Source organism: Leuresthes tenuis, unplaced genomic scaffold, assembly GCF_036924035.1.
Source record: "Leuresthes tenuis unplaced genomic scaffold, fLeuTen1.0.hap1 SCAF_21, whole genome shotgun sequence".
Taxonomy (NCBI): Eukaryota; Metazoa; Chordata; class Actinopteri; order Atheriniformes; family Atherinopsidae; genus Leuresthes; species Leuresthes tenuis.
In genome coordinates this window covers 4,515,597-4,541,589 of record NW_027325375.1, presented here as the reverse complement: position 1 = coordinate 4,541,589, position 25,993 = coordinate 4,515,597, and the positions used below count along the sequence as shown (strand labels likewise).

Here is a 25,993-nt window from a genome sequence, read left to right as displayed (position 1 = left end):
ATGACCAGGCCCTTTCTGTTTGTACATGCACTCATAAATAAGAACTAAAACGCATGGTTGAATCTTAAATCTACTTGTCCAAAACTCTGCACTTTTAAAACAAACTATTTTACAACAAGCCTTGCTCTCGCTTGGTTTTACGATCAGATTTACAGCCTCTCTGATGCGTGTGTCTGAGGAATTTGGTTACACGACACAAATACTGCAGCCCGGTGGTCTTACGCTGTGCGGGATGGAGAAAATTGCCCCGTCAGAACTGGGGTGTAAAACTAAGACAAATTGAGGGCCTCGTGTTTCGGGGAATGTTTGTGGGAAATCCTGCACTTCAGACCAAAGAATGTGAGTAGTCACCTCATAGCAATGCACTTTTAATCTTATTTAGAACCTACAAAAGAAAAACAGAAAATCCAGAAAGAAACCATGTGTGGGCAGAATAATAAGTTAAATGCACGAGGAGGACTTGTGTGAGAGAAAACATTTAAAGACATAAGAGATGAAAAAAGGCACACGAGTGACATGTATTAATGTGTGTTAAAGCAGTCACAAAGGAACAAATATGTACAATACCAAAGGCAAAACGTGGTGGTGTTTTCACATAATTTACAAGGCTGCTAGTATGCTGAGCACACCAGCAGGGACACGTCACTGTTCACAAATTGAAAAAAGCCATTACTGCAAAATCCACTCATTTCAACTTAGAAAAGTAGTTTGGTTAGAAACATCTTTAAAATTCAGAATTACATCTTTCCTCCCCACCCAATTCACAACAAGCTACAATGAGACTGATGGCCACAACATTTTCTGTGAGAAAAAGGAAATGACACCACTCATTTCTCTTTCTCACCCCCCCCCAGCCCATCTCTCAGAGGAAACGTAGCAATATATTTCATTTGCTTCGTGTGCCTTGGCTGTGACCCGACATGTGAATTCATTGTAGGCAGGGAATGAAAAAAACATGCATACTTCTGTCTTTTTCTCTGTTCTAAGGAGAGACCAAACGGGTCTATGTAGTGGATCCAAAAACTCCAAACGGAGCGAGTATTACTCCCACATGTTGTAGGCGTCCCAGTCTACAATTTTATTTCTTTTTTTCAAACAGCTTTCCGTGGCTGTGCGTCCTTTCTTAAATGCACTCAGCCATCTTTAAAAGCTGTCATGAGATGTGGAGAACGCACTGATGTTTTTACAAACACCCAGTGAGCTCTTGCTTTTATGAACAACAATTCTTCAATGAGAGAGCTGGGATCCCTGTCTCGGCCTTGTGCAAGGACCAGCGTGTCGGCGTCTCTTTAAACGTGTCACCACTGCACACATCTAGCTAGGTTGCTCTGTCATCCACATCTGGGGGAGAAATCCTTCGGCATGAAGGTTTTTGGAGGTTCTCTCCTGCAGGAACATGCTTCTTCAGAAAACACAGCTTGTGTTGCCGCATACAGAGGAATTTACTATCACAGTTGCAGTTCAGTAAATCCTGTCCCAAAGCGTACTGAAACACAGTCAAGACACTTACAACTAGCATAGTGTTAGAGGGTCACTGAAGCGAGCAGAAAAAGTGACAAACTGAAACTTTTCCCAGTTTTGCAAGACAAAAAGCCTGAGGAGTGAACTGCATGTGGAATTAAGAAATACATGAGTGTAATAATCAACTGTAGCATTCTTAATGTCAACCCTAAACCAAGACTCAAGCAGTAAATGAGTATACTTTATGTGACTTTGCAAAAAGCACACCGGTACTTTGTGGTGTGCTGCCAGTATAAAAGCTACATCCAAAAATTAAAGTCTTCTGCACAGTTCATCACTGCAAACTGCTTGAGTGGGACATCAGACATGTTATTGGCTTACTGATTGTTTGAAGAGCTGACAGCTGGGGTAGTCATTAACGTCTTGCTTCTTTTTCTTGCGATTGTGGCGATATGCACACATATCACGTGTCCCTGATGGGGAATACTCAGCTACTAAACTGCGCTTGTGATGTGGAATGTACGTCTGAACACTTGATTATGAGCTGAACTGGTTCGGTATTTTTCTTGGTTGTAGAGTTCAATGTAAACACAACAGGTGACAGATGAGGGTTTTCAGATTGAGAAACAGTATGCAGAAACAGTAAGGTAATGTCAACTTGTTAAGGGTCTGGAGTTTTGAGAGATTCATCAGCGCCAAAGCCTCGATCCGTCATCTTATTTCAATATGCATTTATCAAGTCCGTCACCGTGGAAGTACTGATCTAGGATCACTGAAATTTCATACCACTTTCCCAAAAGGCAAAACAAATCCAAGATCAGCAGTCCTACTTGACAGAGCCAGATCAGTGTTGGCCCCTTTTCCCAGTTATATCACAACAATGGCAGTCTCTTTATCTCAGACCAACTCCACCTTGGAGTTGGGGTACACAGCAACAACATCGTAGCCCTCTGGGGGTTGGACGCGAGCCTTGGCGTGGGTCTCGCAGTACAGACTGTCTTCGATAAAGAAGTAGCCCTTCTGCTTGAGGTTGATGCCACAGTCATCACACACAAAGCAGTCAGGATGGTAGAGCTTGTCCCGGGCCTTTACGATGGTGCCACTAAAAAGAGATGAAGGGAGACACAGAGGGTTAGACAGCAAAATAAAAAAAACAGGTAAGAGTTGTCATTGTTGTGGTTTTGCATATACGCCGTGCCCAGCCTTGATCCTATCCTTCCAGACAGTGCCAACGTTTGGCTGCTTCACATTTTCAATGTGTGTGCTCGGAGGGATTGGAACTTCCTCTTCCATTCATACTTAAATTCAGGTGCACGTCAGTCATTTGCATTAGGAAGAAAAATCACAAAAAATAATCGCACCGGTGCGACTGAATGACAGGACTGTCATGAAAGATTGAATAAAGAAACAAGTAAACCTGCTCTAAAACAAGGAAATAAACAGAAATGAATAAAGAAGTCAACTTAGAATAACAAATAAAATAATGAATGGTTGTGGAAATATAAACAAATTGCAAAACATTTTAAAACACTGAATTTCTTTTCATTCATCTCCGTAAATATTCATGTAAAAATGTTTTTTTCTTTTTTGTATGCGAAATGCTCACTTTTTACATACAATCAATCATGCTAATCATCCCTTTATTTTCCCTCTAAAGGATGTAACTTTACATTACGCTGACCACTGACCATTCTATTAGGGGAATTAATCGGGTTCACTTCAACTGCTCTGTGGTGACTGAAAAGCTTCTGAGTGTGTTCTTGTGTTTTTAAAGAGCTCTGTGAAGCAATGATAATTAGATCAATTTTTCTTAGGATTATTTCATGCTGAGCCACCACTTCTGACCATTTTAAGCAATGCATAACAGCCAGTTAAAGCTCTTGATAGATACTGCTTTTGTACATGTTTGTTTTCAGTTTGTGCTTCTCTGACCTCTGCCTCTATAAGCAAACATCCTAACATGGAGAGACAGTGGAGCAACATCGGGCTTTGCCAGCGACAAAGATGACAATGCAGTAAAGGCTGATTTAAAACAGCTGCAGTGATAAGCACATGGCAACATGCAGGCTGCCTTAAAAAGCCGTCCGTCTATCTGAAAGCAGGTTTCAGGGAGGTGACTTCATCACAGAGAGCAGACATTAAAAAGAGCACCTAAAAAGGAGGGAAGTGATGATCAATTACTGCTGTTGATTCAGCTTTATGAGTTCTATGCAAATCAGCCATAATCGTGTTTTATAGCCACTGTAACTCAGCAGGCATTTGAATGGGTCTCTTCATGGTTCATATCAGTTTTCAAAGAACTCATTCTTAAGGTGTTGTTTGGTGGAAGGAACATTATCTTCTCACCTGGGAACTGAATGGCACATATTTGTTCTGCATGCTACAGGGTTTCAAAGCTGTCACCCAGCTGTAAAGGGCCTTAACTGTTCATTCAGGGCTCTTAATAAGACTTTACTTTCTGGACTGTGGATCCGGGGGCAGCGACCGCTGACTCATAATCCTGCTTCTTTTCTTTTTTTTTTTAAACACTTTGCCTTCAGAACCTCTACTTGCTGGATGGAGTCCTGACACAGTGCTCCATACATGCTCAAACAAACTGTTAAATACCTTGAGGACATAAGAGGCTTTTTGTGCCCAGTGAGCCCCCACAATGCTCTCTTGTTAACAAGTAAAGCAAGCCTATGACATCACTGCTTACCTGCAGCTGCTTTTATAGAGAGGGGGGATTACCGGTGTTTGTGGTTACTTTGGCAAAATGTCTGTCTGAGTGTCTGAGTGTGTGTGTGTGTGTGTGTGTGTGTAGAAGTTTATGCACCTACGTGTATGTCTGCTGTTATGTGTACCGAGCGCATAGGAAAGGGTGTGGAGGATGGCTTTGATTAGTGATTAAAACGGGTTTTCTGAGAGCTTGTGGCCTTGTTGGTGCAGGTCGGGCCGGTGGGAGTTAACCTCCTTGATCCAGATCAGGGAAGAGACCCCGCTCACTTTGCATAGTTCAATTGTTAAACTTAATGACCACAGGCGGGGCAATAAAATAAGTGGGAGCAATGCAATTTCCAGATGTAGTTCAAAAGTGTTTTAACAGCAAATCATTCATATTCCCTGCATCGCACTTGGCGCAAATGTGTTTTATGCAGTGGTTTGTAAAAGTCTTTAGTGAAAAATAATTCATATTTAATGTTGAAATACAATATGATAAAATGATTTCCTTTTGCGTCTCAGTTTTCACATGGTAATGAAAGCAGGATGTGAATGATACTTACACAATGCCGTTACAGCAGCGCGTGCACTGGGGTAGCTTCTGAAGGCCGGACACGGGGGTGGGAATGGGGCTTCCCAGCTTTGGGATTGGAGACCTGACTGGAGACTTCAAGTTTCTCATTCTGTCTGTTGGTGACACACCTATAAGTAGAAATATAACTTCAAAATGGCACAAAAGAAAAGATCAAACAGCTTAAAGACAAGCTTGCTAACCATAAATATACAATTTGCTTCCAGAGGTAACAGCGCAGATATAACAGTTACACCTCAGTGGGCCTCAGGAGACAATTTCATTTATATGTGGATTTATTTGTTTTTGCATTCTAAGGGGGAAGAAATTCCACTTAGTGTTGATTTGTTAATTCAAGAGAAACGCTTTGCAGGATCATGGGAATATATATTTGTGTGCATTTGTGTTTGGAGGAAATTCCCTTGAGTTGTAGGTAGAAGGAGCTGAACACGGTGGCTGTCAGGTCCATATAAGGCTGGGAAGTGATACAAGACGGATTAATGTTCTGTACACTACATTTCTACTCCCCGCCAAGTTATTTCTCACTCTTTCTGACCCTCTCACAGATATATGTTAAATTTGCTGCCATAGGGACATGTGCAGGTTTCCATGCGATGCACAGTTGATGTATGAGAGCTTCAGGAAACAGCAGGAAAAGTCTGTATTTAGAGTTTTTACGGAGACTTGACGGTCATCTGCATGAGGTAAACATAAGCAGTTTTCAGTGTGTGAAACAACCAAACCGTCCTTTCTCTGGTGAGGCCAGGCCACAGTGTGCATGTTTTAAACCTTGGTGAGGCAAAACACAAGACAGACATCCTGTCGTAAACTGCCAGGTCCACCACAAGCTCCAGTTTAAATCAAGTTCCACCACAGAATAAAATATAAATCTTCAATCCATAAACCTTCCTCCTTGTCCTCTACTTTCTTCTCCTTAAAACCCAATCACTTCCCAATCATTTCTCCTTCTTTTCTTTCCTTGCCCTCTGCCTGAAGGTTTTTTCTGTGTCTGTGGCATCTTCCTGCGCACTCCATTCAGGTGTCAAATTCTGCAGTGGCTTTTCCTGGTAGGCACTCATCAGTCAATCTGGCAGGGAAAACATCCTATGCAACAAAGTCCAAGATTGAATCGTCACACCTTTATGCTACAATCACATGATGAATGTGAACAACACGCAGTCAGTTGTGATGATCTTTATCTTTCTGGCAACAGCCATTGGATGCAGCTTTGTTACATTTTTGTTAGCTTCAAATGAGAGTGTTACACCTTTCCAGTGACCATTTACTAAACCACACCTAAGTGACACTGAGAACCGCGGCCGTGGTTGACACAGGTAACAGCTTTCCCACAGATTGCATGTTTTATCAGAAAAGCTAAGAAAATTGAGTATTCAGTTCAGTTAAGCCTGACTGGAGAGTATGAAAATGGCACACTTTATGCTGGATGTCTGAGGCAGTCCAGCGGTTCCAAAAGCAGTAAGTCAGATCAGTGGAGCACAGCTGCAAACTGCAGTATGTGCCCACTGATGATGTGCCAGCAAAGGATAAACAGGCCAACGGGCCGACCACAATCGCAACTGAACACAGTATAATTACCCTGCATCTGGCACCTGCGTCAAATCACTTTTAAATCCTCAGCAACAGTTGTCATGTGACTGCTCCGTGCTGTGTTTAAGAGCCGGCGCTAGCGGCGGGATTATTGTCTCCACCATTATTGATGTACTCTGAATGAAAATGTTTAATGCAAAACACTTGTGCTGCTTTCTAACAAGGAGGAAGAGCTGGTTAATAAATGCCTTCCGCTTGTTCAGTCAAACATGCATTATATGTTAATACATAGCTGAAACACATAGACCCGTAAGATTTAGTTGCCGATAGACTCGGTTTGATATGCAGCGACAAGTCGGCTGCTTGCAACAGACATCTGACCCCATGTAACATTCACGGCTCAGTGTGCTTTAAACTGTGACGAATATCAACCAGACATTCTGTGAATCAGTCACACATTGTTAAGCCCCTTCCTATCTCCAAGCTGTCAAGTGAAAAGCTTCAGTTTCATTTTAGACTGACTTACTGACATTAAGAGAGGGATTTTACAAGTTACAAGTTTTCTTAAATGCTCCATTTACATACACGTAGAGAACAGAAATCTGAGGATTAAATAAAGCCACATTTAAAAGTCCTGTTTCTTTTAGTTTACGTTAGGAGTCGACGGCTGAAGACCACTTGATAAATCTGATAAACAATCATGCTTTATCAAAAATAAAATAATTTAAACACCAGGCTATGAAAACTAAACCCTTTTTCTAAAAAACACTCACAATATAAACGGAGATTTAACTTTCAGGGTTTAAGTTGAAAACTCAAATGGTTACTTTTTATGGCAAGTAGATTTTCTATTAGATTTTTTCATGACTAAAGCAATAGCCAAAATGTGACTTCAAACGCCCAAAACGCGCTGCACATAAAAAGCACAAAAAGCCTTTGAATTAAGAAACAACGCGAGAATAAATCCCAAAATGAAACGCATAGAGACAGAACACCAGACCACAACATGAGACACGATTGGCTGTCTGAAAAACACGACTGCCGAGAAACGTGGCTTTTGTGAAAGAGGATTCTGTCGGGTTGAGGTTCAAGCACCGAAGGCACATTTTGTTTTTCAGTTAAAGCGAGAAATGGATCCAGGCCAACTTAGATTTGTGCAGTGTGCAAGAGGATCATAAATATAACTGAGGGCAAGATCATGCATTATCTTTAGAGTGGAACAACAGATTCCTGTCATTAATTATTGATTTAACAGAAAGTCAATGGAGGGACGCATAGAAAAAGGCTAGTTTAGAATCTGGCATGCAGCTGCAGTTTGAACCAGTGGTCGAATGTGTTCACATGAGAGTGGACCGACAGAAGAGCGGTGATGATGATCATATTTCTGAGTTCTAGTTCTGCTAAAAGGTAGGATTTCCATTGCTCTTGTTCAACACAGTCAAGAATTGTGGTTGTAGTTCTTTAGTTTTATTCACTCAAAGCTTTCAGCAGTTAACCTGCTCAAACTGCTCAAATGACACATTTACCCCTATTTGACTATAAAGTTTATAACGGCTTTAAGTCTCATTTTTTTCCCCTCACCGTCTTGCTAGATGCATTTTGCTTCTCTTTTATCTGGAAACTTCTCATTCAGGATGACATCAGTGTGTCTGAACGGAACATGACGTTTATCAGCATCACTATCTGTCTGAGTTGTGGCCATTTGGGATGAATCCATTAAAATAAACTGTTTTCTTTGATCTATATTCACCTTCTCTGCCTGGTATTCTAAGGTAATCATTCATGAAGTGTGTAATAAGTCCTCTTAGCATTTAGCATTCAGTGTTTGATAGCTTTAATTCCAAGTGTTTGTCGTAGGTCCAGGTTTTAGTAAGTCTGCTCTTGTTTAAAAACGCTTTGTGTCAAAATGTTATGTTGCTCTAATACCGCCTTAAACCTCCCAACTTTCAATCAGTATCTTAACAGTCACTCCAGCCCCATTCCATCCACATTGCTATCAAATTGTTGTAGAGTCTGTGCAGTTCTTGGTAAACTGACACTCTTGTTTGCTTTAACTTTAAAAGCCCTTGAAAGTCAACATGGCCTCTGCAGGGGCTTTCACCTTCAAACGGGGAGCAGCTATAATGATTTAAAAGCCAGACAATGAAGCATGCATTCAAAAGAATGATGATTTGTCCCGTTACCTCTTTATGGAGCCATTTAAAAACATCAACAAAGACGGGCGACATTTGCTACCAGATTTCTCATTCTCACACGGATTAAATGACACGCCAACACATAGCTGTTAAAGGGATCCAAAGTAAACTTGAGGTGTCTCTGTTACAAGGAGGGCCAAACGTGTCAATCGGCTCGTCAGACTCCCAAGCTGAAAGACAACAGACAGCAGACAACAGCGGTGTCTGTTAATCTCCTTATTCCATCAGCGGTGCTAAGATTCTCGCCCTCCAGCCGACTTCATCTGTCATTAGCATCTTACTCCATCGTCAGCTTTTCCTTTCTTGTTGCTTTAGTGCTGTGAGAAGTGATAAAATAAGGAAAACTGTGTGGTTTGGCTGTGCTCCAGGCCTCACTGCAGGAGCTGTTTGCATCATTCCTTGTGCAGGGAATAATCCTGTCAGCTCTTACATCAAAGGTAGAGTCAGAAATGTGATAACCAGGCGAAAAATAATAATATTCTACAGGGAAAGAAAACTCTGAAAAACACAATCTTGGTATTTTGATTCAGGCCCCATATGTCTGATAATGTGACATTCAGCAAGCCGTTCACTGAATGCACCACCAGAATCAGCCCTTACATAAAAACTGGTGAAACACTGGCCATATAAGCATCAGTTCTTAATGATAGCTGCTAAAAACTTACAAAAAGCACAGATGAATGGGGTGGCAACAAAGTCAGGAGTTTATGGAGCTCACCGCTAACTTAACAAAGACCGTTCCATATGGGACTACAAATGAGAAGATCTTAGCCCACCAGCTGTCCGTGTTTAACTGCAGATGGGGTAGATGTGAGTATCTGAGAGTAAAAATGTTCGGTGTTTGATGTGGGTCTGAGCTCTCAGGCTATTTACTCTGTGCTCTGTCATACAATAATATTGTGCTCCAAGAATCATCAAGTATACGGATCTCAAAAGAGGTAGACCCTGAGGAAGAGAGGGGCGGGGTGGCAATGGGTGAGTCACTCCTGCCGGGTTCTCACAGGACAACACTGGTGCACACAGAGGAGGAATACTCCTTTGTAAGGACTGCTTTCTACTCTTAGATACTGTTCTGAATGCTCGTCTTACATGCATGAGCCTGTTTTCACACATTCACCTCATTTGAGATGAATCAAATGCAATTTTAAATGATCTAAAAAGAAACAAGTCACAAACAAATCTCGTGAAATGAATTACCAGAATTATGAAGTTAGATTTTAAATGACAATATATACGTTATGACAAAATGTAGGTTTTATAATAAGTATTCTAACGAAGCAAGACCTACATCCGTCAAAGAAGAGGCGTAAGCGCTCCGAGTCAAACTTTTAGGAAAGAGGTCGGCTTTTCTCATTTGAAACTGAATAAAAGAGTTATTTATAAGACTGCGTGAACATATTTGAACACTACAGTCTGTATTTAACAATGGAAAAGTAGACACAGCAGATTAATTCAGTCGAAGCTGGTAACACTCTGGTAATTGTACCCTGGATTAAATAAAGGCCTTTTCCTCCCAACCCATGTAACAGGAGCTGAGGGTTAAAAAAAACATCAATCATACAAGACTTGTGCTGTCAGTCCAATTCTGATTGAATGTACCATCAGTTGGCTCTCATTTCCCACTTCTTAAATGGTCGCTCCGCTTCAGCAGTAAACACTGAATCTGATGAGAAGGTTTTAGTTCCAGGGATTAGCCTTCCTCTGCTCCGCTGCTGTCAGCATCACATGACTCCTCCTCAAATGCTGGAATGCCGAGCGGTCAGACAGGAAAGCCATATTTCTCACTTTATTGTCCTTTGTGAAGTTGTTTTTGCAGTAAACTGTCTTACCAAAACTTCCCTCCCCTGCATACTCATCCGTACTTGAGCTATTTCAGAGCACTTAATCTTTTTCCTGCTTCCCTTTGTCTCTGACTTTCTGTCCGTTTTGTTCTCCCTCACTCTTTTCCTATCTGTCCTTTTAACCTCACAGTCTGTGCTTTTCTATAAAAGGAAAACTATGCTACTAAGACAGGGGAGCTCATAGCAGTCAGAGAGAGGCTGCTTGAGCGGGAATCACAAGCCTCATCTGCATAGGAGAAAATATTTACTGATATGTCGACAGTTTACATCGACAGTTTGCAGGAAATGCATGGATGCATGTGGGTACATTTAAGTGCTTACATTATACCTGCTTTTTTACAAACGCAGCACTGTTCATGTTCTTCTTTCACAACCATGTCAGTTACTGTAGCACGATCTGCATTAAGTACAACTTGAAGTGGACCCATATGCATTGCTTGCTCCACTATCACACACAAACACATAAATGCTTACCTCCATCCTCAGCCTCCAGGATCTCCTGCAGATATTTGAAGGAGCCAGACTGTTTGGGCTCAGAAACCGGCACTTCATAGTCCTGCAGCATCTTGTAGACATCCGACTCTGGGTCGAAACCGTTACGGCCCACAGGGGACTGTGTGGGAGGCTCTGGGCTGGAGAGCACAAAGAAAGCACAAGTCAGCATTCTTGCAAAGCAATCTGACTCATGATGACTTGGGGACAAGTGTCAGATAACTTAAAATCCCTTTACTAATCACAGAGGACTACAAAAGGAAACCTCTTAAGGATCCAAAATTCTCACAACAGACTGTCTGATTTAGCTTCTTTAGTGGTGTCGATCTAAATCTAGATTAAACTTTTTCACGCTTGCTAACGTGTTTAACTTATCGTTGTGTTTTGGATACTACATTTATCAGGCGTCATCATTGTGTTTTGTTTTGTGATGAAGGAGAGAATGAAGGAAACAGAGTATAAAAGAGCAGATGCACCAGAATATTCCTCCTTCCAGTAGGAAGAGCACATCAGATGGATCCTTGAGCCAAAAAGCAGAGCTGAATGTACCAAAGGGCGATTCCACAGGTATGAAGTATGAATCACAGCAGCTTTGCACTATGCCTCTGCATGCTCATCCATCCATCACGTTACTCCCAAACCTTACTGGGAGGATCCACCTCACATGACAGGTTTAAACTTTCAAACTTCGGGGAGATGACAAGTGGGGCCGATGACAGATATGTGCAAATCCAGGCGTACTTAACAGCATGTTGGTCTCCAGACTCCCCTCCAGGCACGAGGGTGTGTGTGTGTACCGGAGAAAAAGCATGGGCTGCTGTTAAATTTGAGTGTAAGATAGAGAAAAGTGGCAGTGATGAGTGTGTAAGAGAAAGTTGAGACGTAGTGCGCCGTGTTAAAATTGTGTTTAACTTTGTCCGCGTATGCTTGCAGAACTGGTAAGGATTAACAGTCTCCTCCAGGGAAACTTTGAAAGTGCCGCAGAGCGTGTTCACCAGCAGACTAAGCGTACATTTATTGCCGGCTTGAGGGGATGCACAAAAACAAATAGTTTTTCCAGGCCACATGGCTATGTCTGTGCAGGTGTGTCATGAGGCATCCAAAATGTTTCTGTGTCCGCATCTGTTAGCGTGTCCTCAGGAGTTATCACGTGTACACATACACACAAAGTGAGATATACTGCTGCTGTTGCTAAATGAATAACATACCTGCTGAGGCTTTAATAACAGAAAGTTTGATGGATTTTTAAGGCACTCGCTGGAGACGTACCACTATTTCCTTGTGTAATTTTCTCACAGCATTTGTGTGCAATGAGGCCGATCTGGGAAATGTCATGGAGAATTATTTTGAAAGATGATAAGTCTCAGCAGTTTGAGCTAAAAGCTGCAGCGTGAGTAAGGTCCACTGTTCTCTGCTCCGACAGCTTCACACAGAAACAATCAAACAGGGATCCCTCTGTTCTTTCAGTGTTATATATGAGAAAAACACAGCAAACAAGAGCTTATTGTCATGACGACAGCTCTGAAGAGAGCCCACGGATACGCAAAAGATAAACTAAGAGCGAAAAAGCAGCAAATTTTATTATGGAAATCTAATTTTCTGATCAAGTATGCATTGTTTTTTGGGAGTTTGTGAAATTCTTCCAGAGGAGGCAGAAAACATGAAAACAACAAGCCTCACAGCGAGTAGACGCTAATCCACTTATCCTGTCAAAACTGCAAGTTGGGGTTGAATGCAGGTCCTGTTTGTATGCGTTTCAAAATTCATTCTGCAAAGCACACACTTTAATCGTCCCACCTGTGTGTGGCACTGAGGCTGAGACCACCCATCTTGCTTGGCAGAGACCTGTCTCCGTTGCTGCCATTGTGAGCATAAAGCCCTGCTGGGTTGTTGTACTGAGCATGCCCAGTTCCGTTCCCGTATCCATAGCTGTGGCCGTTGTTGGGTCTGGAGTGTCCATTATTCAGGTGAGTGGGCTGAGGAGCCAGGGGGGGCAGGGGTTCGGGGGTGTATGAAGGTTTACGACTGTAACTGCCATACCCGCTGGTGATGGGACGGAAATTCTAGGAAAAGAAAGAAAAAAGGAATTCAAAGACAGGTAAACAGCAAAACCAAAGTTTTTTTGTTATTATTAAAAACGTTTGTAACCACAAAGAAAGAGGGATTTGTTGGTAAAAAGATAAAGAAGTGAAGAAGACAGAAAAGGAGGGTAATGGATCTATTTCAGTAGGTAAAGGAGCAGGAGTAAGAAATCGAGCATGGTGGCGCTCCGACTAGAAAACCACAATTCTAAAGAGGCAGCACGAATGAGGCTTTACTGCAGAGAGGCTTATTTCCATTTTTCACTCTTTAATACCAAGTGATATTAAGAGAGAGCTTGCATTAGCAAGCTGCTTCCAGCAGCTGTTTCTGTCAAAACAAATTATCTGGTGTGGAATAAACATTGAATTTTTCCTCCACTGGCTACTTCTTCTATGAACTGAGAGATTTAGATGCTGACGGAGCTGAGATAATTCAAACATTTAAATGATCTTTCTTTAACAGCCTTTCCACACTCTTACCACATAGATGCTTCGCTGGAACTGTTCAGAAGAATCTGCTGGACTAACGCAGGACAGATGCATTACACACCTATATTACACCACTGCATTCTCAGTGAGGAACTGTGTTTATGTGGGGGGGGGGTCAACGTCCTCCTCACACAGTTGCACAAACGCTGCGGTGACATCATCGAGCCGCTCCGTGTTCACCGCAGCTATCTGCACACTGCAGAGATAACGCTCGCTGGCAGCCTGGCCCGGCTGCCTCAATGACTGAACTGTACAGATAGTTTTATTGCAAAACTTTCGCTGATGTCACCACTTCTGATAGCGTTTTAGGGCTTTGAATTTCAGATAGCCAGCAGTTTTGAATGACTGAACGGGGCTGCACGTTATCATAGCTTCGGACTATAAACATTTCAGCTAAGATGGAGCAACTTGTTTACAAGTACAGCAAATGCAGCATGATGGGAGACAGACTGTTGTAACTATGAGCCACTGGACTGAGTGTGTGTCCATGCATGTGTGAGAGTGTGTGTGGCTGTGTGTTTTTGGGCTAATATATAGTGACTGAGCCACAGGTGGTGGAGGTTCACTGCCTCCTTGGGCAGGACCCCTGTCATTTCTGCAGATGGATCTGCTGGATGTCATCCTGTCCTTGGCTCTCGCCTGGACCACACACACACTCTCACACACATGCACTCATAAACACGGACGGGTCTGTAATTAGCGCTTTTCAATGCGTTGAATTCTCCTTGAATTTTCAAAAAAATAATAATAAAGATGGATAAACTCTGAAACTCTGAACAAAAGAGGGCTAAGGATGACAAGCAGAACAAAACAGGCAAAACCTGATTTCACTCTTTAGCTCTCTTTGCACAGACGATGGACCTCATGGGAATGTCATTAAAGTTGAACTTAACCTCCCTGTTTTGTAAATCATCCCCCAGTTAGAAGTGTTGTTTTGTCTTACTTTAAAAAAAAGGGAAGTGCATGAAGATTCTCAGGAGAAATCTAAAATTAAAATTGAATTTAAACTTAAAATGTAAAACTGATGACGTTTATAGAAGTCAGCTGAAAATATGTCCCTGGCACTGGATTTGGGATGCCCACCAGAACATTCTTCACGCTCAACTCATTACCAACAAGTCCTCCTTTCATCCCGAACACCTCCTTCTTATAACAGAACATCTTGTTCAACTTTTTACGTCTGCCGTCTTTAACTGTACTTTTATTTCCTCTCATTATTCTTTTCAGATCTTTCAGTTGCTTGAGAACATGCCCATAACTGAGGGTGAAGTTCTGAAAAAGACAAGTAGGGACAGTGACATGTGTTGTCTTTAGTGATCATTTCTCAATTTTAGACAAGGAATAAATCTCCAGATAATAATCTGAACAATAACTCACGCCATCAGACAAGCTTATTCATGCCTGTGCCTGCAGAATTAGATACGCAAGTGGAGAAAAACCCATGACGGTGGATTTTGTTACACGCTCCTGCTGTAGCACGACAAAAAAAGACTTTGCATTTACAGTACGATACCAATCTGTACAAACATGTTAAGAAAGCATCAGATAATCCTTTGCTAATGTATACAATGGTGTACTCTGAAGAGCGATAAAGGACCAGATCTACTTTTTGTTTTGTTAACTGAGAGGGAAGTAACCCTGAAAGAATGAGAAAGTAAACAATTTACAATCAAGGAGTGTGAGCAACTTGTGACAGCATCTATCCTTCTAACCCTAGAAAAGATAGAACAGAGGTGGTCGGATCTTTTAATTAGGTTTAAGTGCAACTCTGTGGTGCAGAAATGATGTTTTAAGGGGATCTCCAATGATTTTACACAACACGAGACTCAAGGGAGCAGTAATGTGTGTGCAACAAAAGTTGTAAAAACAAAAAAGCCTTTTGTGGTTAGAGACATGAGCAAAATCAGATCAACAGTTCAAACACATCAGTGGCTGTGCAAATGAAGAGACCGAGGTGGAAGCCCATGCCCACCCCCCCTCATACACCTGTCCGTGACAGTGTGGCTCCATCTGTTTCCAGTGAACCCCCCCCCATTCCTTACACTCTTTCCTCTCTGGCCGTGCACGTCTGGTCCACAGATACTTGCTCAGAAGGATGGTAGATTTATAGGGCAGCACATCTGGTGCTTGCCTAATAAAAATGCCAGTTTGGTAACATTCAGAACCTGTAGGTGCTTTCAAGTTGCTATAACGGTACAGCGGCTTAGTTTCTTCAAATTACACAAATCAGCTGTGAGACAACTGCCTTGTTAAAAAGATTTATTCTTCCATTTCCCGGCTGGACTGCATATAAGTTTAATGGGAATTTTGTCTAAAGTTGGCAGCCAGTGTAATCCTGTGAAAATCTTATCACTCTAATCCCCCTCGTCTCCTTCTGTCCCATAAGGGACGTATGACATCTCCCAACAGCTTCAATCAGAAACTCACCTGTGAGGAAATCTATTCTCTTTTCAGTTTCTTGTGAATGGATACGGTTTGATTTTCTCCTATATCTAATGCAAAAGAGAGAAAAAGAGCCAAGAGCAGTAACGATTTAGAAGAACCAGCATTGTCTGCCGCTCATAATTCCAGCCAGTCATCTAGTTTCACTGTGCTATTCTTCAGCGGTAACCAAGCATGGCTAATGGCTCAGGATGGCAGTGTATAAAGAGAACATACTTAAAGAATGAAACATAAGTAAAAATGGAAAAGGAAAGGAAAGGAAATGTATCATTCCATGCATGTGACTTCACATTTGATTGTGCTTGCACACTATGTTGTGTGTTGCTGCCATGACTTGATCAAAGATGCACAGGCCCTCCATTCATTATCCATTCTAAACGTTTCTGTGATTAATAAGCGCTTGAGTGAGACACGACAGTGCCTCGGTTCACAACTACAATTTGGCCACAAAGTGGTAGACAGATGAGGGGAGGAAAGGTTGAGGGCGGGGGGTGGGGGACCCTAATTGAAATCATATGTCCATCTTTAATGGAGGACTGAGACCTCAGCCAGCTTGCCTCGCCAGACACACCATACACAAATTCATGATAATACACGCACACACACCACTTCTTCCTCTGCTGCCTCCTGCATGGTTTAATCCCTCTGGACATTCAAAATTAAGCTTTTCACATGGCGCTCTGCACCGCTAACCAAACACAAACCAGCTCTTTACGGTTCTCTGGGCCTGGCCCCAAGTACCTCGCCGGGAGGGGAGACAGAGAGGCCAGAGAGGCGAAAGCAGAGGGCGACAGTGGACTGCTGGTGCCGTCGGGAAGATTGAAGCTGTGCAATGTTGGGTTCTAATGTATGAAAATATTATCTATTTTACAAATTTCTATCATGAAATCAATGAAATGTGACAATCTTACTTACAAACCGATTTTTGTGACGTATACCCACTGTGCTGGAATGAAACAATTAAGCAAACATTAAGCGATGTTTAATGTTCTTCGGCACAGAGCCAGATGCCCTTTCAGATGGAAAACAGATAATCAAGTGCCCATAGAAAACAGATATTCTTTTAACTGCTGCATGGCAAAAACATTGCGGCACACAGCTGTATACAGCCATGAGGACCCTAACATTTCATAATGGTCTGGCCTACTTTGCTGTTAGCTGGAAGACATAAATAATTTTTAATGAAGAAATCTGATGACCACAAGTTATTCCAAAATATGTATATTGATTTGGTAAAATGTTAGGGTTTGGGTATGTTAATAAGCAGCTAGCTTGGCTGCTAAGAGGACAACAATTTGCTCTTATTTATTCAATTTCTGTCTCGTTACAGTTTCATCTGGATTTGTTTGTTTTTCTACCAAAGCAGGGTTAAACAAAAGCTTTCTTTTTTGTCTCCATCTTTCCTCAGAGTTGTGTACCGTCGGGGCTGTTTGTTAGAAGAAAGCTGTGAATCATTTAGATAGCCTCGGTGCCACACTGGGCTGTGTTATGCCCTTAATGCCATTGATAAACCAGCTTCTCAAAAAAAAATGCAATTCTCAGTTCAGCAGGTTCATAAAAATGTTAAAACCATGTAAACAAACCTGGTAAATACACAGCTGTGGGATGTTATACAGGCAAAGAATCATTATCACTTGGCCAGCGCCAGTGTGAGAATGAACAGACTAGCAGCAGAGTAATGGAGGTAGGGAGAAATTATGAAACCAGATCAGAAACTTTATTCCCTGACAAACATGGGAAACCCATATCTAAATCTTCTCGATTTGAAATAATTTTGGACAGGTGCAGCCTCTGAGCCATCAGGAGAGTTCATCTACTCCACTGTCTGCTTACAGCCAAGCAGATCAGGAAATGCTCCATTAAGAAGCCCTGAGACTGATTTGGAGATTTCTGGGGATTACCGACTGATTGGTGAACACAAACAACCAAATAAGAGGGTCACAGGTCCGTGAGCTTAAAGGCCTTCTTTGTGAATAATTAAGCTGCCAAAAGGACTGTTCACCAAAGCCTTAATGGTCTGCTGGACTTAAATTTTAACCTTAAAACTCCTGACTGTACAGTGCTATTAAAAGATTCTATTTTCCTTTGCAAAAATATGCATCTTTTACAACAGTGAACTCTATCTTGTGCTTAATGACAGATTCTGGAAAGCAACCGTCTTGTTCCATTCATAAAACAAAAACGTGTCATGCATGCATTTTGTTAAAAAAGTCAAATTCAGTTCCAAGCTGAGGAGGAAATATGGTCTATAAGTCATGCAAGGACTCTATCTGTCAGCTCCTATTAATGTTAGCTTGGGGAATTGGCTCTCAGCTGCCAGCTCCCGGGCTGAGACTGGAAGCTGAGAGTGACGTCCGATCCAGACCTCTCAGCTTCCGCATTGTGAGGCCTCATACTTTCCACAGGAGCAAAGCGCTCAGCCACAATAGCTATCACTGTAATAATGGGCTGGCTGCCACAAATGGTATTTTTGACATTGTGTGCCAAAGAAAATGCTGTCTGATTTAAAACACCGACCGTAGGCTATTCCCACCTACTTGAAACTGTCAGTGAGAAATTTAACGGAAGGAATTTTCTAAACCTGAAATATTAGTAGCTGGTGATATTGCTTCACTACTGCATGAAAAAAAACAAACCTGACAGTTAAATGGAAAATGCAGATGTGAGGTGCGATAAACATTTATGACACCAAGAGGCATTTTCTCTTAAACGCTCAGTCTCTCATTGGCAAATACAGTTGTGGATTGTTGAGCGTGAGTGCATTCAAAACAGCCAGTGCACATTCCCAGAAATACTAACATTTAGCGTTATTATTCATCACAGAACAGTGGAGCATTACATGATGCTGGCTTTATTCTTTCATGCTATAAAAACCATGTGATACTGGTCAGAACTGTTGCAGTGCAGGGCAGCTCATCACTGTTCATTTGAGGAAAGTCAAACAAGCCACTAGTCAGGTATTATGCAACTGTGATTCATGTTGATGGAAACAAGTGAGGGAGTGGAAGATTGGAGAAAAGGGGACATTTGAGGCAGTTCTGGAAGAGAGTTATTCAGTCTGGTGTGGAAGCTATATTTAGGCTATATCAAGGCTTTACTTCTAAGCACAAGTAAATTGTAGGTGACAATCTCTGCACGTCTCAGAAAGGTACTGGTGTCAGAACTGTCTTCTTTATTTTTTTTGTAAGAAATTGTCAGGTAACCAGAAAGAAAGAGAGACTTTCCACCTGTGGCAAGATGATCATCTGGACTCTAAATGTTGCAGATGATAATGAAAATAACCCAGGGACAACAAAACTGATTACAGCTACAAATAGCAGGCAAATAAAAAGCAAAGGGGGCAAAACTAATTTTTAGTTAAACTACTGTTGTCATAGAAGCAGACTGCATCAGAGCACTTTGAAGAAACCCTGGCAAAAGTGCTGCCAAGTGTCTGCCAGCTCCAAGCAAATGAAGGAGAGGGAAACACTGAAACGCTTCATGTCCTATTTAAGTCCAAACTTGGTTGTCAACATTACACATACAATTTATGCTGGTGTGGTTATGACACTTTATCATTACCTCATCCCTGCCACTTCTCTTTATCAAAATTATTTCTATTTCAGGAAGTTGTGCATGACGTCCGGTAGGCCGCAGGATAGTCCTGCCAAAACATGAGCACAATTCCTTGGAAACATATCATACGCTTCCTTTGAATTCCACCTACACAAGCAAATGGAAAGGTCAAATCGTCTCCATAGTAACGGCAATATCACACAACAGCAACCGGTCGTATGATTGGTTGGTGTACAGCCAAAAATACAGCATTTCCTATTCGATTTTTATGAGAATCTTCTGTGTTCCCAAGGTGAAAGGAAACACCTCATAGCTTCCACGTGTCACTTCCTGCTCGGTGGCAAATTCCCACAAGTGAGGCTGGAATTTCCAACATAGTTGGTTTCAGAGTTCATGAATAAAAAGGACATGTTAAATAAAGAAAGTAATGAAGGATGCCATCAATGGCTGCAGTGTTCTTTATTGCTCTACAGTAGCAGCATTTCTGTAAGAATAAAATCTTCTGATGCTGCTTTTACCAGATAGTGTGCCTGTGGTTTCAGTTTTCACCCTGCTCATGAAAGCATGTTACTTAAGTGTGATCCTAATGTTGTAGATCAGGTGCCGTGGTGAAGGTAAGTGTTAAAAAGGTAGACACAAGTCTTTGAGAGCGACTGTATTATCATCCTCTTCCAGCAATTTGGTTCAGTTCCTTTTTGCTCACTCATTCCAAACCAGCTCATAACTGGAAAAACTGTGGGCCAAATGTATCACATCACACGGTTTGGTTCAGTCAGTGTGAGAGGGGTCATGGGACACACATTGTCTCCACAGAATCTCAGGAACAATCAGCATTGTGATTGTTTTAAAGCTGTATCAGAATACGACAGGAAACAAAGAAAGATAGAGCTCTGGTATTTAATGTGACCCCAGGGAGCGGATGTTTCCTCTGTTCATGTAAAGAATAATCCACCTGAGCATGACGCTGAAGTGGCCCTGACTTGGTGGTTTCCAGCTGCCCGGGCTCACTTTGTTAAATGAGACGCCAGAGAGCATTTTTAGACTTCAGTGAAGGAGAAAGGAAGGGCTGGATAAGATGTTACAGAGATACAGAGAAAGGCAAAAGGGAGAATCAGGGAAAAGAGAGGGAAGATTTGCTACTCTCAGATTACCCACAAGCAAAGCCTCTGCTGTCAGGCTTGGCTGTGTTTGTTGTAGCAGACGCTCCCTTTCATTCAGGTTTGGTATTTCCTTGTGTTAATCAATGCAAGACTCAAGCTGGTGCCGAGAATGTGACTTGAAGGTTAAAACAGAGTTCTGCCGGGTATTGAAGGCTCGCTCGTTTATATCAAGTCACACCAGTTTTTATTTCAGATCACCACAACCTCCAAAATTTCCATCCATCAGCTATTCCACTTTGAATTCTGATCCAAGCTGTTTGACCTGAAACTGCATAAAGATTATTTTAGGCCGCCATGGTTTACAAATGCACTGATTCGTGTTGTATTGTGGGGGATATGTTGCAGTACAGTGTTGTCTTTTTTTCCATGTATTCCATTGTAAATCTTGACCTATAGCCTCTAGTGAGACAGCCTGAAAACTGATCTGGCTATGAATGTAAAGCCTATGCAAAGAGAGACATCATTTATAGCAAAGTCATTTCTCCTATGTGGTACAATGAGGCGAATCCTGAATCTTGAAAATACAACACTGTCCTACTCTTACATCTTTATCTCTTAAACCACTACTTGCTTGAAAGAGGTCATCTGGTCATTAATGGGTGCGGACAGAGAGTTCATCTCAGCTCTCTGTTCAGACAAAGCTAAGCCACCACACACACATCTCAATGCTGACTCCACAACACAATCCTTGAAAAGTGGACATCTCTCACATATCAATGGCACAATGTGCTCATTGTCATGCTCGCAGCATATGTGTGCACATGCTAACGCACAACACACACACCTCCTATTCTTCCTGTGCTCAGAAACACGCTCGCCGGCCAGAAGTGGAAAACTTGGAAAAGATCATCTGTTGGAGCTCATCATGCCTTGAATATCCTTTTGGCAGCGATGCATTTGGGGAACAATCAAGACACTATTTCAAGACTGCTCCAGTGAACAGTGGATCTCATTCAAAATCAAGTGAACAACAGCGTACGTGTAATTTACATATCAAGTTTTGGTCCCGTTTCCATAGATTCTGTTTATCACAAACAAACCGAGGAGATTCAAATCTCAGAGCTACCGGACTGCACTTTGAGGCTCTGACCTTAAACTGGCTTCTATTTGGGCCAATGTCTGGGGCTGTAAATGATACTAATCCATTGCAGTAGATTTTAAATCACAAGCCCAGATCAGTTCAAATCAAAAGAAACGTGTTGTTGATGAACCACCATGGCATGTACTTTCTGGCATTTAATGTGTATCTAGGAAAGATTTTAGCACTTTCATAGGTGGATATGTCAAACCAGAAGTCATTTCTAGGCCTTACAACTCAGAGACAGGCAGTCCAGAAAATGGTGTTCAAGAGACATTGTGTTCACCGATAGGTTCTTTCCCTCTGCCGTGGGCTGGTCTGTCATGTTTCCCCCAAACCCTGAACAAATTCTTAGTGGAACTGTGTGTCGGCAGCGTGAGAAATCGAAGCAGATGAGTTCTGAGAGCGCACCGGTGGATACAAATTAAAACCTGAAGAAACACCTGTGACTTGTGGTTAGGGCAATCCAGAATAAACAATGGTTACCTGTGAGTCAGGCTCCATGTAAGGGCTTGTCTTGCCATCTTCGCTAACTGTTGGCGACCACACTCTGTCTCCAGATCCTGATCTGAAAGGTGACACCCATGAGAGAAGAGAGAAAAAGTCAGATAAATCTTGTCTCAGTCATCCAACACCCCAGAGCTGAAGCGTGTCACCATTTCTGCTGAGAGGGATGGATTTTTCTTTGCTGACAGTTCTCCACAGAAGGCCTTCTGCATTAAGTGCAATTATTTTGGTGTGAATGTAAAAAAAAGTGAAAGTAGACACTGTGTGCTTTAATACTTATGGAATTACTGTAATCTGGGAAAATGACAACTTTTGCTTCACATAATACCTTCTAACTGCCATCTAATATTAGCAGTTCAGGTCCCCTATATGAGAAAACTAATCATGCTGGAGCATGTACGCATCTGTGTGTGTTACATTTGGAATGGGATAAAGCTACTTTCATACTCCTCACAGAAACAAAATGATTAAGTCATCATTACACCAAACTCCCAGTTGTGTGAGCGATCACTGGAAAAAACACACTGTGTTCTGGGCCATGGACATTTCAAAAGTAGTGATAACAGAATCACTGATATCCAAGGCGTTTCCCCTCCTGTTCAGATTAAAAGTAATTGACTCCAGTTGCATACACTTTCGAAAGACTACATAACTTACTGATTGGCAGTGTTGATAAAATCTATCATTTACAGCACTGCCGAATGAGCCTGCTGTGTACGCACAAACAGGTATCCACATAATCCCCTTCTTCCTTTAAATGAGAATGCAGTTCATTTGAACTGATATATCACTATCCAGTTACACGTTCCATCCATCTTCATAAAGGGTAGCGCCAGGATATCACAGTGAATAACAGCATGCATGTGTGTGCACGCTTTCCTTCATCCTTTGGACCTTTCTTCATTCCCATATCCATCAACAGTCACAAAGTGTGACTGTGTGCATGTGGGGAGGGTTGATGTCTGAAGAGGTGATGTCACTGCGCTCCAGCTGGCACATTGGCAAATCTGAGGCAATGCTTCAGATATGAACCGCGGAGGTGTTGCTATCAAGGACGCTCTTATGAGGCGCCGAGTGTCTGGCAGATGAGAAACAGCTACAGAAGCACGTAGGATAAACGCTCCCTCCCTTCCACCAGTTCCTCCACGATTCAGGGACAGAAAGCCTGCCGCGTTTTCAGATTGCTCGGCTGCAGCAGTTACCACACAAACAGCCCATTGAAAGGAGGGAAAGTTGGCCCATTTGAATTGACATTTTCAAAGTGAAAGACAGAAACACAGAACTCTCCGTCCATGGTAATGGAGCTTTGAACGCAGGGGTGTGAGTGGAAACTGTGAGAGACGGATCAGTTCGGGATTTGATCTGCTGGGCCCAATTTACCGAACATCAGGCTGAAGAGGGTGATGTGCTTTAAAACTTACAACAAAAAAAATTCCACTTGGTAAACAAATGCTCAACAGCTGGACTTAGGTCTATGATTTCAGTATAGAACATATACAGAACAGACTGGGATCAGTTTGGGACTATGTTAAAATCAACTTGGCACAAATACAAGCGACTGACGCACATGTTTGATTCAGGACAATGAACCGTACAGTTAACAATCACTTTTTTATAGTTCGCATGAGGTATTATCCAGGATCCACATCAACCTGTTGATTGTCAGTATAATCCAACTTTTCATTCCTCCATCCTTTAACTTCTCTGCATCTGTATGGGATCCAAAGATAAATCCTGCCCCCGAAGAAGAAAACTGTGCCAGAAACACCCTTTCATAGTTACTGATGTAGTAACGAGATCACTGTGATCTGCACGGCTATAAGAGACTGGATGTTTTCTATTAAGATTTAATTTCACACTGAGAGGTTTTATTTACTCTATGAAGACTGATGGTTGTAGCAAATCCTTGCACTCGTGTATTTGATTTCCCCAACAGCTCCCATTCTGTCAAACAAGATCGATTCATACACAAACGGCAAAAAACCCCCAAAAGAGTAGGGGAAAAAAAAGGAGAATTTAGACTAGAATGAATACAAATGAGCCGAGGATGAAAACGGATAAAAGCAAAGAAAAAGGAGAAAGGAAACAGACAAAAACAGAAAGAAGAAGGTCATCACAGTCATTTTCCTATTCTTTCCATTGGTCATACTTTCCTTTGCCTGCCTGCCTGCCTGCCCCCCCACCCCACCCCCACTCACCCTGCCATGTTTAATTTCCTGATGGGGGAGATCTGGCTCTTGGAGTGGTGGATGAGTTTACTTTGGCTGCACAGGATCACTGTGTCCGTAGAGGAGGAGACAGACAGCTGAAAAACAGCTACCCTAAAATTAAGATGTGACTGATCACTGATCGCTTCAGGGTTTGCTCGTCTTACACACATTTCACTTTCTCAAACTCTCTGAAAAAGTTCTATTAGAGAAAACTGACGGAGTTGTGAAGGCCTCATTGGCAGACCACGGGTGGGGGCTGCATGTGGGTGATGACAAGATCAATGAAAGAGGGGAAACCCACCTCTCGTAGGCCATTGATGTTGCATTCATAACCACAAAAAAGGAGACCTTGGGGGAGCATGAGAGGAGCGGAGAAGAGACGGGAGGACAGGGCAGCAGCGTTGGAAGTACAGAGACATGAGTAAGCTGGTTCCTTTGGCGGTTTCTTTTTTGTTTTTGCCCCAGCTGGAGTCCTGTGCTCTTTTGGTCCCTTGCATTTTCATGCATAATTCCTCAGCTGTGACTCACAGGTCACAGAGCCAAGGCGAGACAGCAGGGGCAAATCTTGCACTAAAAGGATCCAACTCCATATCCTTTCTTTGCCTGTTTTCTCTGATTCCTTCCAAATTCCTCAGCCTTGTTCCGTTCTTTTAGTTTCAGTTTCCAGATGATGATTTGATTTATATTCAATATGCACACACTCTTGATGTGTTTTACATCACCTAAACCTGGGAGCTTGGATTTATCCCCCACTTCTGCATGTCTAACCCTACCCTCATGTAACCTAAGTATAAAGCAATCAGTAAAAGTCACTAGTTGAAGACTGCGAGGTGCAGCTGAAAAAGCCCATAAGTGAACCATCAGATATATTTGCTACTTCAGTCAACTTTGCTTTAACAACCCTCCACAGAAATGCTCTGCTGCCATCTCAACAAACATGATCAAATTTGTCATTTCTGATGCCATCTTTCTTCTGTGGCTTTCCAGTGAAAAGTCTTTTTAGTGACATCTGTGGATGATTCTGAATAACAAGAACATTGTTTTGGAAAGCTGCTGTTTAGTAAATACCAGCTTTTTCAGTTTTGAGAAGCATCAAGTTTAATCAGTTGTGCCCAGATGTTCTTCAGCCAAACCCCAAGCGATGACAAAACTAAAGACATGCGTGTTAAGAAATATGTCTTTGTGTCATCTGAACAGATCTTTAAAGCACTAAACCACTAAGTACGAGTTTAATAAGAACAAAAGATTGTCCACATTTGTCACGATTCTCTCTAGGATACATAAAAAGCCATCTGAGCAACAGACAGCGCAGCCATCATGACTCATTTCTCAGCACATTTAACGTGCCGCTCCAGCACGATTCTTTCCAAACAGGCTGACCAGCGGTGGAAACACAAACCCGGCTGCCATCATCTGTCTCTCGGGCCTCTGCAGCCACACAGCGTTCTCTAACAAGCTCTGGCAGAAAGTGGGGGACTTCAGGGAGGTGAAGGCACCGTGGAAGGGATGGAAAGGGAAAAAAAATGAAGAGAAGATATAAAAAGAAATTTGTGGGGTGAGATTTGCGTTTGGAGAGGGAAACGGGAGTAGGGCACATGGAGGTCAGGGAGGAAGAGGTTGCGGGGAACAAGAAGGAGGGACAGAGGAGCGAGGAGAGCCTTTC

General features: G+C 42.2%; 1 protein-coding gene across 1 annotated transcript in view; it reads right to left on the bottom strand.

Annotated features, from left to right (window-relative positions):
• Window positions 1–355: 355 nt before the first annotated feature.
• The window catches only part of pdlim4 (PDZ and LIM domain 4), a 40,789-nt gene continuing 15,151 nt past the window's right edge, over window positions 356–25,993 (bottom strand). Inside the window, exons 3-7 of the mRNA XM_072374607.1 lie at window positions 22,100–22,181; window positions 12,606–12,871; window positions 10,791–10,948; window positions 4,725–4,863; window positions 356–2,563 (exon numbers count right to left, since the gene is read on the bottom strand). Coding sequence (XP_072230708.1) covers window positions 2,359–2,563; window positions 4,725–4,863; window positions 10,791–10,948; window positions 12,606–12,871; window positions 22,100–22,181 — 850 coding nt within the window. The 3' untranslated portion in view covers window positions 356–2,358. The remainder of the gene's footprint in view (window positions 2,564–4,724; window positions 4,864–10,790; window positions 10,949–12,605; window positions 12,872–22,099; window positions 22,182–25,993) is intronic.